The sequence below is a fragment of the Arvicola amphibius genome, chromosome 6 (assembly GCF_903992535.2).
Source record: "Arvicola amphibius chromosome 6, mArvAmp1.2, whole genome shotgun sequence".
Classification (NCBI taxonomy): Eukaryota; Metazoa; Chordata; class Mammalia; order Rodentia; family Cricetidae; genus Arvicola; species Arvicola amphibius.
Window position 1 is genome coordinate 93,677,499 of NC_052052.2, and position 17,686 is coordinate 93,695,184.

Here is a 17,686-nt window from a genome sequence, read left to right on the forward strand (position 1 = left end):
TAACAGCCGCTGTTCTTCCAGAGGACCCAGGTTTGATTCGCAGCACCCACAGTGACTCACAATGGCTGGTAATTCCAGCGCTAGGGGATCTGATGCCCTCTTCTGGCCTTCCACAGACACAAGGTACATGTCGTACACAGAATGCCAGTACACGTTTTAAAAAGCTAACAAAAAACCCCTAAGGCTAGGTAATAAAGACACCAGGCCCAGAAGGACACATATAAGATCTCTTTTAGATGAAGTGCCCAGAAGAGGCAAATCCATAGAGATGGAAAGAAAATTAAAGCTGTCTGGATTCAGGCAGGAGAGATGTGGAGCAATGACCGACAGGCGGGAAACCTTTCCAAATCAGTTTGTGGTGATGGTCTCACAGTCCTATAAACACACTAGAAACTACTGGCTCTTCTTCTTTAAATGGGTAAATTTCATAAATTATATCTCAATAAAGCTACTAAAAGTGCAGCGAGAACTATGACCGCAAGAGCATGGAAGCTCTGGGGAATAAACCACCTAGAAGTTTCGTAGCGATTCAAATGCCAGCGTGAGCTCCAGTCCTTCAGCGTGATGGCTCTGGAGAAGACAGAGTGGATGGTCTTACGGCTACCAGACTTTTCATTCTCTGTAAGAGAATAGAGTAACACAGGGACGGGCAAACATGACCACATAGGGCAAATTCCAAGAGGCAGTGCTTACAGAAGCTGATGTGCCTTTGGGACAGAAAGAACATTGAGGTGGCTTTATTCTTTGAAAGCTGCCACAGAGTAACAAATGAGAAAGGCCACTCGACAGTTTCTAATGCTTTTGGATACACATTTTCTCACAGAGCTAGTGTTAAATCGAACAGATTTGATGGACTTCACTCTATAACAGCTGCTATGTGCTCCAAGAGAGCCCACACAAGAACAAAAGAGAAGAAGCTAATTCAGATGAACTTCAAGTTTGGGGAAGGTTTTGTTGCCAGGGATATTATTAAAGGTTTGTTTTTACATTTAATGCCTAGTGTATTTCCAGAAAGTAAAAACTGTATCAAAAGAAACTTCATTTCTATTAGTTAACTAACAAAACCTCCTTTGATAAAACAAAATAAAGATATCTTGTTATGGGAGCGCCTTCCACTCCTTCTGCCAATAGCCTTTAAGGGAGCACAACTTTTAAAAGTAATGGTTTTACTACATGAATATTTATACAATATAATGTCACAGTAGTTCATTTAAAACAATTATGGGCAGGAGAGATAGTTTAGTGATTGAGGGCTTACATCCTGACATGTCCAAGCTCTGGGCTTAATCCCCAGCACCACTTAGAAGTATACAAAAAGTAGACAAGGCTACCCAAGGATGACCTTGCCAGGGTTTCTTGAGCTACACTTACTGGTGATTACATTCACCTGAACAGATCTAAACTGCATATGGAGCTGGAATTTCTCACCAGAAAGTCAGACACCCCTTTAACTGGAGAAGGCCTTGGAGAGCCCTGTTGATCTGTCAGCCAGCTATTGTTAACTTGTTACATTACCTCAATGCTATGGTCACATGAGGGAAGCCCTAAAGCTATGTTGCTTTCTGGGTTGGATTTTGGGAGGGTTGTAGTAGTTTGAATGTTAACTGGCCCCCAAAAGCTCATAGGGAGTAACTATTAGGAGGTGTGGCTTTGTTGGGGTAGGTATGGCCTTGTGGGAGAAAGTGTGTCACTGTGGGGGTGGGCTTTGAGGTCTCCTTCGCTCAAGTCATGCCCAATATCTCAGTTCACTTCCTGTTGCCTTCAGATCGAGATGTAGAACTCTCAGCTCCTCCTCCAGAACCATGTCTGCCAGCATGACACCAGTCCTGCCCTGAGGATAATGGAGTAAACCTCTGAACTGTAAGCCACACAATTCAATGGTTTCCTTTATAAGAGTTCCGTGGTCATGGTGTCTCTTCACAGCGATAGAAACTCTAACTAAAATAGGGTTTTGTTTGGTTTGGTTTTTGGGTTTTGTTTGTTTGTTTGGTTGTTTTTTTTTTTCTAAGACAGTTTCTCTGTGTAGCCCTGGCTGTCCTGGAACTTACTACGTAGACCAGTGTAGCCTTGAACTCACAGAAGTACGACTGCCTGTGCCTCTTCAGTGCTGGGATAGAAGGCATGAACCACTAAGCCCAGCTGGAAGACATTAATTTTTTTTTTTTTTTTTTGGTGTTTCGAGACAGATTTTTTTTTTTTTTCTGTGTAACAGTCTTGACTGTCCTGGAGCTCACTTTGTAGATCAGGCTGGTCTCAAACTCACAGAGATCCACCTGCCTCTGCCTTCCAGGTGCTGGGATTAAAAGCATGCACAACCAACGCCTGGCATAAATCATTATTTTGATCTGGAAAATCTTACAACTACTAAGAAAAAAATCTTACTCTTGGAAATCAGTTTGTAGAAACTTAGCATGTAATAACAGACAAAGAAACTCACGTCCATGAAGCTTGGGGACTTCCTACCTTGTCATCCAAGTTACCACCTGATTAAATTTGTATGTACTTTACTATTAATTTTATTTGGGGTTTTAATTACATTTGTTTGTTTATTTTCTGTGGAATGTGAGTTGTGCTCAGTGGGTGACGTGGCCACGTCAGTCTGTTCTGCCATGTGATCCTGGGGATATAACTCAGGTTATGAGAGTTAGCAGTGACCGCCTTTACTCACTGAGCCATCTAGCTGCCATGTTCACTTTGTTCTGAATTACTGTCTTTGTGGTAAACTTCCCCCATCAGCTCAAAGACCTTCATATTTTCCTAATATGTATGCTATAAAATATCCTTTCTTTAAAATGATAAAATTATTAGAGTTCATCCTACTTTCTGTGTGTGTTCCATGAATCACCCTGACAGTCAGTAATAATTTTCTTAGAAATTTGCCTTTTAAAAATGCACGATTAAAAAATTTTAGTTTAGAGAATATTATACACATTTTTAAAAGAAACGAGACAAAGAATTAAAAGATCAGACATCCTTGAAGTTAGGAGAAACAAATTATAGCTTCAAGAATATCCCCTTACTGGTTATATCTTTGAAAAGCAACTTAAATTATTTTTGACTTTGTTTCTTAAAGCAAAAGAGATAAAGTGCTCTCCAGAGAATCTAAATTAAAAAATTCTGTTATTATTCCATTCCTATTTCATAGAAAATGTCAACAGCAATAAAGAGTGCAAAAACTTGACATTCGCTTTACAACCAAGTTTTTATCTGTACAAAAGTTTCTTGAAAATTTATCCCTAACTGTGGAGATGAGGTGAACCAGTTTTCAAAGACAGGTTACCCAGTCTTCTGACAGATTTGCATTTCCTGACTCAGAAAAGCAACACAGTCCTCCAGAAAAATCAAAATATTTAAACCACATATTTTAAAGAATAAGTTGGCGTCTACGCAGTCGCCCCAAGCCTGTTCTGAGCTATACTCACTTTCACCTGCAGGTCCTCAGAGCTCTCCAGGGACATGTACAGAGCCAGCAGCACTGGCAACACGTTGGTGATAGCAACGGCCCGCGCGTGCTCCGGAGTGTGTCTCCCAACCTGTCCTAGAGCCCAGGCAGCCGCAGCTTTAATATGATCTTCAGGTTCCTCTGACAGGCAGGCTGACAACTGGGGCACACCCTGCAGCGGGGATCAAAAGAGCAAGAATTCTAAATCTAGAGTGGGATTAAAGAGTTCTCCGTGTCTCTCTGGCATTAGAAGAAATCATTTCAGCCTTGATCTCTTTTTTTTTCTCTCCTAAATGGTTCAATAAATGTGCACATCACAAGGGCGGTCATTTCTTAAGTCAATAAAATGACTAGAACTAAATTACCTTAATTACCTGTAACAATCCAACTTAAAAAAGAATGTCTCTACTAACTTCTACCCCCCAAATAGAGGGACATTTAAGCAAACAACAGAGATGCCTCAGACCAGGCAAGACCAGATTCCGTGATGACAAACTTAAAATTTATTTTCCTTTGTTTAAAAAGTTAAAACGGAGGATAGCCCTCAGTTCAACCCTCAGCAACATACGCACTCCAACTATAGTAATCTAAAATAAAATAAGTACAACAAACTAAGACTCAAATGAGTATGAGCAAGAATCCACTCTAAGAGCCTTTTACACGGAGGGCCCCCACTAATGTCTTTCCTGAGATGCACACACTTTCCCAGTCGTCTTGGCCATGTATAACGCAGTTCTGTTACCTTCAGCGGCTGACTAAGACTGGGTCACTTTGCTTTACACAGGTGTAAATGTGCACATTTTTTTAATTGTAGACTCTAATTTTGTTTAAGCAATAAAAAGACCATCAAAAGGCCTCAAAATATCAGTTTATAGACCTAAGGAAGAATCAAATAAACATATCAATTTTTAATTCCAGATTTTGTAGAGGCATAATCGTAACTAGTTTGAGACAATGGTAATTATTTCAAATTTAGTACTGTCAGAACTGGTATCGCATGTTGCTGCTGTGTGGCAAAGGTCAAGACCATCACATGTGCCTTCCCCGTGGCCGTTTAATCTGCCTTTCCTTATCTTTTTTCTTTCTTTTTGCCCCTTTTGAATCCATTTGGTGAAATTTACCATGTTTCCTTATCTGTCCCATTCAAAGTACAAAACTGGTGTGTCCAAAATACAAAAAGTTAGACCTGCTGAGGATGGAATAACCTTGTAAAAGAGCCCATGTTTGTAGAACACAAGCTTGAGGGAGAAGGAAGTGGAAGAGGAATAGCAGGTGGCCCTCGTAGCCTGTCCCATGCTCCCTATTATTGATCCCAACAACTGTGAATACTCAGACAAGACCCAGAATATGAATGTGCTTCAGAGGTAACGAGTGCCATAAATGGTAGACATTAGTAACTGGTTCCTGAAGCACTTCAGAGGACACGGAGAAAATGGCTCACTGCTGTGTGGTTTGCTTCAGACACTGGGAGAGACTGGCAGCGGTGCTCCGCCAAAGAAGGGGACAGTGTCCTGGCCAGAAGGATGTAGAGGATGCTCAGGCAACTGCAGCTGCCCTTCATCATTCTGATGGCGTATCTCCCTGACAAAGGAGCCAAGGATCAGAACCCAGACACATACATCCCTAATGACCCCTCCCAAAGCACCGGGACCGCTCTAGCCATTGCTGCAGTCTGGAGTGACATAACGAAAGAAAGGCAGGATGAGAGCTCAGGACTGCAGAACATCGCTGTGGAACAGGCAGAAAATCAACATCTAGGGCTCCTTTGTATTCTGAGGATAAGCAAGGGAAGAAAGATTCCCATTTCTGTTTAACAAACAGCGGCAGGTTTTCTATGGCGATAAGAGCCCTACCCCCTAGAGGCTGCCACACACAGTGTGAGCACATGGGCTTTGAAGGGCTCCTCAGGAATCCATATCTATACGCCAACATACTTGGTGAGCACCTACTATGGGCCAAGGCTGACTACAGGGTGGATTCATACAAAGCTGTGATTGAAAACGTGAAGCAACAAAAATACTGCCGTCTGCTGTGCCCTCTGACTGTCTAGATGACTAGGCCTGAGAGAGGGATGCCAGCACCGCCTCCTTATCCAAGTGCCAAGAGCGGGAGAAGTACGCAGGTCTTCGTGAGGTGCATGGAAGTGATAAATGGGCAAATCACTTTGTGATGCTTTTACTATAGTGTGCTTTTGCATGTGTGCACAATTAATCCTTCAAGATATGTGTATTATACATAATGTATTATATCAAGACAGATTACAGTGATGCTCAAAAAAGTTGATATTAGATATGGAAAACTGTACATGTCCTGTAGCTCACACCTTTTGTCAAAGATCCCCCTGGAAAACAAACCAATAAACACGGACATTAGCGGTAAAACAACTGAACGCATTTAGGCAATTCCTTCCCTGTGTCCAGTTACGTTTCCTATTTGGTATCAGCCTATGGCTGTCTCAGACCGTCCTACCACAATGTCTAGGAGAAATGAAGCAAGCACCAACCTTGGAGATGATCACTGCCATGGCCAGGTTTTCAGAATGAGCAGCCACGTAACCCAGCATCATGATGCCGGGCAGCCGTATGTTCCCTTTGCAGGACTCAAGGCAGTCGATCACTGCAGCCACACCTCCTGCATTAACAATCAGCTGCGAGAGCTGAAAGAAAAGAAAAGGGCCCCAGGCGGCACAAGATGGTCTTTAAATAGGATTTGGCCACTCTTGATGTAGGACTTAAAAATACCTGGTAAAAATCGAAATACCATTCAAAGAGATTACTGCATTTATTAAAGAAATGATCAAGTTTAATAATCCTGTGATTTCAAATGTTCAAGTATAATAATCCTGTTGTTTCAAATGCTCAAATATTCATGGTGGAAAGGTTTATTCTATGGTTTAAAATTACATAACTTTTATTCCTATTGAAACGAATTTCAAAATTCCTCACTTAGAAACTAGGCTGAGGACTAATTCATAACTGGCTAGCTACAGAAGTGCCCAATCATGATGCCTTAGTTTAAAGATGAATCAATGCCCAAAGACATCAGACTTAACGTCTGATCTAATTTTACCCCCCACACCAAGAGTGATTATTAGCTGGGTGCACTTCGGTTCTTGAAAAATCTCAACTACGTATGAGCGTTGGATGAAATAAAAATGAGGGCATCAACATGGAAGAAAGTGAAAATAGATTAGTCAAAATAGGCACAGAAAAAGTCACCTCAACCTCAAAATCGACACAGGCTTGCTTTGCCTCTCTTTCTTTCACATCAAAAAGCTCAGAGCAGAAAATCATATTACAGCATCTAGCTATCAGAGAGTCACAGTAGGCCAGAGAGCCTCTGTGGTCTGTCCCAACCTACAGATGCAGTACCATTCTCACTGCTCCCAGCTGTCATGAAATGATAAGGATGACAGAGGTTCATAGACCCCACAACCCAGAAATGGAAAGTTATCAATGATTAGAAACTGACTTTCAGACTCGAATGTCATTAATACAATTCAGTGGTTCTCAAATGGAGGTGATTTTGCACCCCAGAGAATGTCTGACAATGTGTGGAGTCAGTTTTTATTGCCACTGCGGGGGGGGGGGCAACAGTGATGCCATCAAGAGGGCAGGAACACTGGTGAGCACCCGCTCTACCAAGTACAGACTGTCACCTCATCCAAAATGTCTGCATGCTGAGGACAAGGAGCAATGACCTAGTCAGATGGCATGGAGCAAGCCTCAGAACAAATAAAACAAATTGGGGTTTCATTTAAAAAAAAATTGACACCAAGTATAACTGTTCCGTGGAAAGTGCTTTTTTGTTTTGCTTGCTTTACCTCGGGTGTGTGCTTGGCAATCTCTCTAATTAAAGTGCAAGCATTTTTCTTCACATATTCATCTTTGTCCTTCAGACAGGTGAGAACAACCGGGAAAATCTCCGCTTCAACAACCATCTCTGCTAGGTCCACCGAGTGCTTTGCAATGTGACTGAGAGCTGAAAGGACCTGGTGCTGGTACGCAGAAAAATAAGCAAAACAAAACACCATATAGAGTCCACCTCGGAGCTCGGGTGGAACTTCAACAGCTTTATAATATTCATATTTCTTTATGAGGCTAAAAAGAGTACATATTTAGCACAATCTAAGATTTCTGAACACTGGGACTTTTACATATTAGTCACAAACTTGAATTTTTAGATTTCCCCATTAATTCTCTATGGAGTACTTTAAAACCTTTTACCAGTGATTAAAATGTAGGACCTTCAGGTGTAAAATAATAAAATCTCTTCTTAATTACATCGTACATAGGTTGCTAATTTATGGTATGTGTGGTATGTATTACAATAACAAGCAGAATTAATGTTTTTATGATATGAATGTTGGGTACCATCTCAAAGACTTCTCATCACTTAGCTAATGTTACAATTAATATATATATATATATTTGTATAATTGGGTGGATTTAAAAAGCTAACAGAGGACTAATAAACATGAAAATTTCATAGGAAATTCAATATTCTAGTGAAAATATTCTAGAAAATCTTTATGGTCTTGTTTTCAGTCTAAAACACTCCTAACTGAGCTATTTTGGCCAGGCCAACACCTTATTTTAATTATTAATGTTAGCATTAATACTACTTGGAATCTTCAGCACTGCACGCAAATTTCCAAATAACACCTTAAATGTGACACCCAAAGCATTATTTCCACGTGCTAAAGGACCCAAGACACAATATATTGTATCTGCTTTCAGCAGTATTTTGCTAATTGTCCTTCTCTGTAACATTAGTCTGTACACAGCTTCATTTTCTTGGATTGTAAGAGCACTGGCTTGTCTGTTGTCTCTTGACCTCAGTTTTAAATACCTTCAATTTTTCATCAGGGTTGAGGATCATCTGGGCTAAGTGAGCAATAGCTCCTACGTCCACCACCGTCTGTGCTAACTCTGGAGAATGCTTTGAAATATCGCTGAGGGCCGAGGCAGCAATCCTTTTCAAAGCAATTTCTGGCTCCTGGATACAGAGCACTAAAAGAGGAACGGCTCCCGCATCCACCACAGCTTGTGACAGTTCTGTGGGTCCAAGAAAAGGAATTAAGTGAGTATGGGTGACTGACCCTTGTGCAAGCCATCTTTCACCCTGACAGATACAGCAAAGAAGAAAGGGGAGGGTGTACTTCACTCTCTCGACATCTGCATTTCAAATCAGCCTTTCTGGTTTCATAAACCATGTGGACCAATCCCGAGCTGAAAAGAACACAGGTCAATAGATGGGCCTCCATTTACATGAACACATTTGAGGTAGATTAGGCTGAAATGGCTTGTTATCCTTTTTTTTTTTTTTTTTTTTTAAGAGAGTAAGCAGATGTCAGCTGTTTAAGCTCTGGCAATTCTGCACTTCTCAATAGGCCAGAATTTTATGCATGGTTTACAATAACAGAGAAAATTAAAGTACCAAAAATTTACCAACCACACTAATTAGGTAGTATTTTGTTCTATTTACATGAGTAAACATTAGCATGATTCATGGACCAATAATGTCGATTTTTAAAATTCCTTTCATCTTCTAATACTTCAAAAAGATTTTAAAAAATATTGCATACAAAATAAAAGACTGTCTTTTCATTGTATGCTAAAATACTTTCAAAAATGAGGTTTAAAACTTATCAACATACTTTTACATAAAATTATTAATATCTAGGTAAGGGAATAAATTGTTGTTTATTATGTTATACAAGGAGCAAATATCTTTTGAATATATGTTTTGATTTACTCACATGTCCAAGAATAACAGCTATAAAATAATAATTTTACACTTCAGAGAATGAGAGCTGTTGGGGTAGATGCTTACAAGGCACATGCGACAAATGCCGTTTCAGAAGCAGGAAGCGCTGCCTAGGAACTCATTCTGCTCCTGAGCATTTGTGGCCTCAAGGAGTCACACCCACCATTTCTCACACCTCTCCTGCCAAACAACGTTGCCATTTCCCCATATCTCTAGAGCCTTTTACATAAATGTCCCAATTATCAAGCTAAAGTAGCTATTTACATGTCACTTTAGTCTTTAATTGGAAGAAAATATTTAATTTTTCAAAAGATTGATGACACTACATTTTCCAAAAGAAATTAATGTTATCAAATACAGGTTAGTGTGTATAATTTGTTTTCCTTAAACTACCATAATTATCTTAGAAGTCACAATAATGTATAAACATTTTATTCAATCTTTCATTAAACAAGTATTAATGGAAGGTTATCATCTGAATTCTGGAGCCTGTGACACACTTCTACAAATTAACACTACATTCATTAACAAATGTTTTGATTTTTAAAAAAAATCTGGTATGTAATATGATGTAAATGTGAAGTTTATACACCATCTCAAAAACCAGGGGAAGTAAGAGGAATCTTTTTTTAACAAACATAATATCAGAAAGACTTGGGTATCACACAGCAATGTAACAGGTCCCTCGGAAATATCTGCTGATCCATCCACCAGAAGATGAACAGGACAGCAGTCTCAGGAGGCAATCCCTGTTTCCCACACCCACCCACTCAAGGGAAATAGAAGAGAATGTGTGTGTGTGTGTGTGTGTGTCTGTGTGTGTGTTGTTTCTAAATACAACACTCAAATTTCCTGCTATTTAACAGGTTCCTGTGAGATTCAAACCAACCCAAATTATACAGATATTATATGGTAATATCAGTTTTATATGTGCCTATTGGAACACAATGGGCAAGATGGTAACTTGACACCCAGGAACAAGCTTTGTGAGGGATTGTTTAGATTAAGGTTAGCCTCTGAGAGTGTCTGAGAAGGATTGTCGTCTTGATTAATAGAAGTGGGAAGTCCTACTTTGATTGTGGACAATATCATTCTGTGAGTAGGGGGACCATGGACTCTGTAAGACTGAGACCCACAGACTGGGCACCACCACGGGTGATTTCACTGGTCTTCTCCGCTCTCGACTGTGACTCTCGACTGTGAGTGTAATGTAAGCAGTGCTCTCAAGCTTCTCCCATTGTGATATCTCTGCACATAAACCCTTTCTCCTCACACTGCTTTTCACAGCAGCAGGAAAGAAGCTAAGAACATGGGCTAAACATTTATCTAAAGAAAGTGGAAAGATCAATTCGCTTCTGTGTTTTTCCTCTTATACAGTTCCTAGGAATAAAGAGCACACAATGAACTTCAACTCTTTAAGGGAAATATTAAACCTTCCCCAGCTAAATAAATAAGCCATTAACAACAAAAACTTAAGATTCCTTCGCAAGACACCTATTTTATAATATGCATATATTTCTCATTGAATGGTTGTCGGAGTAACAGATGCTCATCAGCTGGATGCTGAGGTGTTAATAAAGCACACTGTCCTGAAATGCTACCCAACTATACACTATGCTGCTCTGCAACCGCCAGCCAGGAATAGCACTACCCACTATAGACTGGGCCCTACCCATCGATCACTAATTAAGAGAACGCTCTACAGCTGGACCCTATGGCGGCATTTTCTCAGTTGAGGGCCCTCTAATCCTGTCAAGTTGATATAAAACCAGCCAGCACAGGACCCTCTCTTCAAATCTCTAATCTTGTGAGTCTAACTTAGAAAGAGGCTGTTCTTCTCTGGCAGCTCTCAAGAGCTAAAAGATACTCTGAAGGCCACTGGGGGGTGAGGGGTGCATATCAGAGGTCTTACTTCCCCATCTGTGAAACACTAGGCTACACCCTAAACTCTCGATCTTATTTTGTAATTATGCATTAAGTTGTCTGTTTAAACCAAAGTAAGTAAACTCAGTGCCTGTTGGAAAGAAACGAAATAAATAAAAGCCCAAAGAAGGAAGGAAAACAAGACACTTGGAAGCAGTGGAGGAGGGGAAAGCCTTTATCTACAAGGGACAGCAGTTGCTAGCCTTAGCCCTGTGTGGCAGGGCAAGAATATGTTGTCGTCAGACCCTTCCGAAATGTGAAGCTCCTTGCCCTTTAAGTGTTAGCAACTTTATTTTTTAAAAGAACTCTGTGTGAGACAACATAATGCAGGCCAAATAAAACACATCCACCTGGGAGCCTGCTTCAAACTCAACCGCCGTTTTACAACCTCAGGCTTAACGCTCAGCCTTCTTAAATGACCTCTGCAGGCAGGCGCTTTCTTTTTTTTTTTTTTTTCTTTTTTTTTTTTTTTTTTTTTTGTTTTTCGAGACAGGGTTTCCCTGTAGTTTCTAGAGCCTGTCCTGGAACTAGCTCTTGTAGACCAGGCTGGCCTCGAACTCAGAGATCTGCCTGCCTCTGCCTCCCGAGTGCTGGGATTAAAGGCGAGCGCCACCACCGCCCGGCTGGCAGGCGCTTTCTTGATATGGAAACATGATGTTCTTTCTACCTTCAATTCTTAAAGTCATGTTCAGGGACCGCATACAGGAAGGGCCACCACAGTGGTGATATGGGAAAATGAAAGGAGAAGCCAAGCAATGATGAACAACAACAACAGAGGGGCGGGCTGATCGAAACCCGATGTTAACTGACTTTTCTGCACATAATCAGTACATAGAAAAGATTAGAGCAAAATGAAGTGACTCTGAGAACTCAAAGTTACCCCTAATGAAGAGGCCTTCCAGAGAGAGAAAGTTCTAGCATACAAATTTAGCAACTCATCTGGAAACCTTATTTCTTTAATTTTACTTACTTTTATTTCTAAGCCCTGCAAAATTATATTTCAATCTGTTTCCTTATAAAAATCCCAGAAATTATAATCCAGTTCCTTGCACTTAGGTGTCCTATATCTGTTTTAAAATCAGCTGGCTGGTTTTTGCTCTAGCCATAAAAATAAAATACATAGCTATATCACTTCCAAACTTTCATTTATTTGTTTATTTATTTTGAGACAGTCTTGTGTCCCAGGCTAGTGGCCTCAAGATCATTGTGTTGTTAAGGACGACCTTAAATTTCTGATTCTCCTGCTTGGGCCTCAGGAATGCTGGGATTGCAGGTCACTATACACAGGGCTGGAGTCAGGAATGCTGGGATTGCAGGTCACTAAACACAGGGCTGAAGTCAGGAATGCTGGGATTGCATGTCACTGTACACAGGGCTGGAGTCAGGAATGCTGGGATTGCATGTCACTGTACACAGGGCTGGAGTCAGGAATGCTGGGATTGCATGTCACTGTATGCAGGACTGGAGTCAGGAATGCTGGGATTGCATGTCACTGTACACAGGGCTGGAGTCAGGAATGCTGGGATTGCATGTCACTGTACGCAAGGCTGGAGTCAGGAATGCTGGGATTGCATGTCACTCTACACAGGACTGGAGAGTCATACTTTGTGTGTGCTAGGCAAGCACTCTATTAACTAAACTATGTCCCCAGCCCGATTTAAACTTTTTTTAAAAAAACCATATAGAAAATACATTGAGGATGTAATCTTACATTAATAATAATCTGACATCCCATTCAACCCATTTTTCATAATTACGTGAAATTACAATTAAGAAAAAAAACCAAGCTTCAGTCCCAAAGCTTCAGAATGGCTTTAATACCAGCTCTTCCAAAGCCAAGTTAATTTAGTCTTGGTCTAACGCAGCTATTTACCATCGGTGTGGTTATCTACTACTGTGTAATAAATTACACCAAACTTCAAAACCTGAAACATTTACTCCCTTGTGATCTCTGTTGGTCAGAAATAAGGAAATGGTTTAGTCAAAGGGCTACAATCAAGGGGCCAGCCTGGGCTACATGGCTGCTTTCTTCATCTGAAATCCACTTCCGAGTGTACTCAGGAAGCTTGGGAGAAACCTGCCCTGTCCAGTATGTGGGCTTCCCCGTAGGCCATCTAAGGATGGTGTATCAGAAAGGAGTGATCCAGAACACATGAGCCAACACAAACTGCAGTCTGTCATAGCCAAACTTGGACATTACAAAGCATCACTTCTATTGGCAGAAGGGACCACACAGGATGTGCACAGCAGGAAGCAGAAATCACCGGCTGGCTCCCATAGCAACCTGTTCTTCACCAACACAGCTGAAAGACGCAACATCCATAGCCAACAATCCCTCCATGTGGTTATAATTTTGAGCTGATTGATTGACACCTCAATTTGCAGATAGAAATGAGAAAAGCGCAGAGAGGAAACTGCTGTGTACTATGTTTCGTGTGAGTTTTCTTTCTCCTCCCACACACAAGTCATTGTCTGTCATTCCCGTCTCACATTCCTCTCCGGTATTTTCATGGTCATTGGTCGAGCCCTAACAAATGTCTTGAATGATAGTTTAAGGGGTAACTTATACACATACATTTGCTTCCAAGGCAAAATGATTCTGGTGCCTTTGAAAACTCAAATGAGTCAAACAGGCCACTGGTCTACAGATAATGGGGCTTTGGCTAGAAATTACAATCAGCTGGTTGGACAGAGCAGGCAGTGCTTACGCGGGCTTCCAAGAAGAGAGGCTCAAACATGATGTGGGGAAGTCAAGAAATGGAGCCAAACAAGAGAAAGCAGAAAACAATGGAAGCTGGCTATGGCCTGAATGACAGCAGGTAGGAGGAGCCTGAAAGCACCCTGATCCCCACCCCACTCCCTCTAAGGGAGCCTTTGACTCGCCACAGCTGAAACTGGGCAAAGACAAGCTACTGAACTGGTCTACAGTGCCCTGGTAAAAACAACACAGCGAAGTAAGTGGAATTAGATCTTCACAAAATAGGCTTCTTGTATCTAGAAGTCTTCAGGTTTTCCACTTGCCTGATAGAACTTTGCACCCATGGTTGGGACTTCCCTTAGCCTACAAGGTAAAAACCAAATCCTTCTGATGGGAAAAGGCCTCTGTTTGTGATTCAGATTTTGTTGGTATTCCATTGGCTTCAGCCCAGTGCTAGGTAGGATCCCTGCCTTATAGAAACTCAGTGGGATGGAGAAGACTGTTCAGCCCAAGGTTACAAGGTTCTGATGGGATTCTCTATGGAAACAGGCCAAGGAGGGATCCAACTGAAAGGCAAACAAAAATAAGACACTGGAGATTACAAAGGTCACACCAGACGCCAAGAATGGTGACACACACTTTTGATCCCAGCATGCAGGATGCAGAGGCAGGGGGATCTTTGTGAGTTCAAGGTCTGCCTAGTATATATAATGAGAACCAAGACTCCATAGAGAGACCCTCTCTTAAAACAAACAACAAAGTCACGCCAGGCTCTTGGGAAAGATGTCTCTGTTCACGAGTTTCTCCTGAGCCTCCCCTGAGTAGCTCTGAGAGTCCCCTGGGCTTCTCTGTCTACTTTTAATCTGGAGGTGGATCTAACCCAACACTTTTTAATCATGTGCGTGTGCAGGGATCTGTGTGGGTACGTGCACATAATCACAGGTGCTCATGGAGGTCAGAGGTGTCATCCCGGGGCCGGAGGAACAGCAGGTATGAGTCACCTGACACTGGTGTTGGGAGCTGAACTTGGTGTCTTAACCACTGAGCCATCTCTCCAGCTTCTCACCTAGCATTTTTAATGTTTGTCTAAAATCACATTAGGTAGATAGTGCCATTATTTCCTCAGTCAGTCCCCATAGGAGATGTTTAATTGTTTTTGCTTAGTTTGTTATTTTAATATAAAATACATATATATATACATATAGAATATCTTATATGCTGATCACATGTTTATATATTTTTGAGTATATATGTGTGGTATACATGTGTGGATGCATGTTTGCATATGTATAGGTACATATGTGTGTGGAAATCAGAGGTTGACATTAAATCTTTTCTTGATTGCCCCACATACACACACTTTATTTATTGAGGCAGGGTTAATTGCTGAACTGGCCATTTCAGCTAGCGTGGCTGGCCAGCTTGCTCTGGGTTACCAGCTTAGCTCTGTGTAGCTATGTGTACCCATCTCCCTCTCCTGTTTAAGCATTAACCTCATGCTAGGGCTTCTCAGATGGTTGTGGGGAAGGGTTGCAGGACCTCTTTGTTCTTCTTCCCAGTATGGCCACACTGGATAATTCTCCTTTTTCTGCTTCCACTATTACTCATTTGCCTAATTGGCCTACTGAGGATGGGTGGTCAGCCTGTTAGGGCTGCCAGGGCCCAGGCTCTCACCCTAACAGCTTCAGAAACAGTTTGAGTAAAATGCTTTGATGTAATTAACTTACTTTGCACTTTGAAAACGAGCTGGGCCATTCATCTAAAACCACATATAAAAACAAAAAGGCCCCCAAACTATGTCAGCTAGCACAGTATACTTGCTATTTTCCTGAAGACTATGACATTAAGACCTATGGCAAACCAGCTGATATGCGTGAATTACTGGAGAGCCCAATTCTACACTGACAAAGTCCTCAGCACTCAATAGCTAACATCTCTCATAGAAGGCTGTGAAGCACCTAATGAGAACTTTCAGATTTCAAATGCATTATGCCTAAGGTAGTCCTAGAAGTTCAGCTGCAAATTCAAATATTTTCCCCTCCGTATTTAATAGGTGATATGTGAACTGGAAAACAAAGGAAGTTCCAGAAGCAGAGTGGCCCAGAATCTGTGTGGGACCTGTCACACGGGGCTGGGTATCTTCTGTTCAGGCACTGGAATACCCTTCCCTCTCCGCTCTCCACACACAGCGATTCTTCTCCACAGAACCAAAGTGAATCCCAGACTAAGAGAAGGTGGGAGAGGGGTCAGGGAGCTCTCTTTCTTCTTCCACGTCTTCTGTCATTCCCTTTGTACTTCAGTTCCCAGAGTCTGATCAGTGATCGCCTGAGTGGCTCATAATACAATGAGATGGGTCAGGCAGTGGTGGTAGCACATGCCTTTAATCCCAGCACTCGGGAGGCAGAGGCAGGCGGATCTCTATGAGTTCGAGGTCAGCCTGGTCTACAAGAGCTAGTTCCAGGATAAGCTCCAAAGCTACAGAGAAACCCTGTCTCGGAAAAAAAGAGAGATGGGTGCAGACTGAGGTTCTAGTGACTTCGCTTGCACCTCATGATTCACGTTCCTCTAATGTATGTCACTCAGTATATTATATGTGTTTGCTTTGTTTAAGGCTGGGTCTCATGTAGGCCAAGCTGGTCTTGAACACAGTATATGGCCACATATGACCTTCTGATTCTCCTTGTGTCCACTTTCTCAGTGTTGTATGCATGTGACATCGCAGACCACATTTTATGTGATGATGAGGGTCACACCTAGGCCAGCACTGTGCCACCTGAGCCACAATCCCTAGCGCTCATACATGCTTTTCAATACAGTATTGTAGTTCTATACATTCCTGTCCAGTGTTAGCCCCATTGTCTGCATGGCCTTTATGCCCATTCGTATCAGTCATTTTTACTTCAGAGATGAGATCTGAGGCAACTTTTACTCTGTCCATTAAGAAAGATATGGTGATATGAAAATTAAAATTTCTGTAAAGCAAAGGAAACAATCATCAGAGCAAACAGATAACCACAGAATAGAGAAAATCTTTGCCTGCCCCACTTCACACAAGGGGCTGATATCCAGAATTTACAAAGAATTGCAAAATAAAATACCAAGGAAATAAAACTGCCAATCAACAGATGAGAAAACAAACTAATAATTTTTTAAGGAAACACAAAGGTCAATAACTAATTTTTAAAGTATTCATCATCCCTCTTCATCAGAGAAATGCAAATTAAAACTTCTTGGTATCCCAGTCAGAATGGCTATTGTCAGGAAATCTGACAACCAGTGTTAGAGAGGATGTGGAAGAGAAAGGAACCCTATTTACTGTTGGTGGAGGTGCAAATTAATACAGACGTTCAGGAAGTCAGTTTGGAGATTTCTCAAAAAAATTAAAAAAGGAACTACCATATGACCCAGCTGTTTCATTCCTAGGCATAAACCCAAGAACTCATACCCCACCATAGGGATATTTGCACCACTATATTAATTGCCATTTTATTCTCTATAGCAAGGAATTAAAACCAACCTGGTTGTCCATCAACAGATTAATGTATAATGAAGATTTTGTATATGCATATGTGTGTATGTATATATATATATATATGTATGTATATATATATATGGAATAGTACTTGGCTCTAAAGAAAAATTAATTTTAAAAACTGCAGGAAAAATAATGAACTTTTATAATATTAAGGGAGGTCACACAATCTCAGAAATAGTGTGTCCTCTTTGACATGTGGATCCGAGGCAATAATATCTGTATATAAACATACACGTAGGTGCAGTCTAACATTAAAAAGGGAAAGCCAGGCTGGATGTGAATGGGGAGGAAGGACAGATGCAGACACTGGACCTGGGTT

At 41.2% G+C, this 17,686-nt stretch overlaps 1 protein-coding gene across 1 annotated transcript in view; it reads right to left on the minus strand.

Moving 5' to 3' along the window:
- Positions 1-17,686, minus strand: part of Spag6 (sperm associated antigen 6) — a 57,310-nt gene that overhangs the window by 10,537 nt on the left and 29,087 nt on the right. Inside the window, 4 exon segments of the mRNA XM_038334944.1 lie at positions 3,423-3,614; positions 5,946-6,098; positions 7,266-7,439; positions 8,294-8,499. Of these exon segments, the coding sequence (XP_038190872.1) occupies positions 3,423-3,614; positions 5,946-6,098; positions 7,266-7,439; positions 8,294-8,499 (725 nt within the window).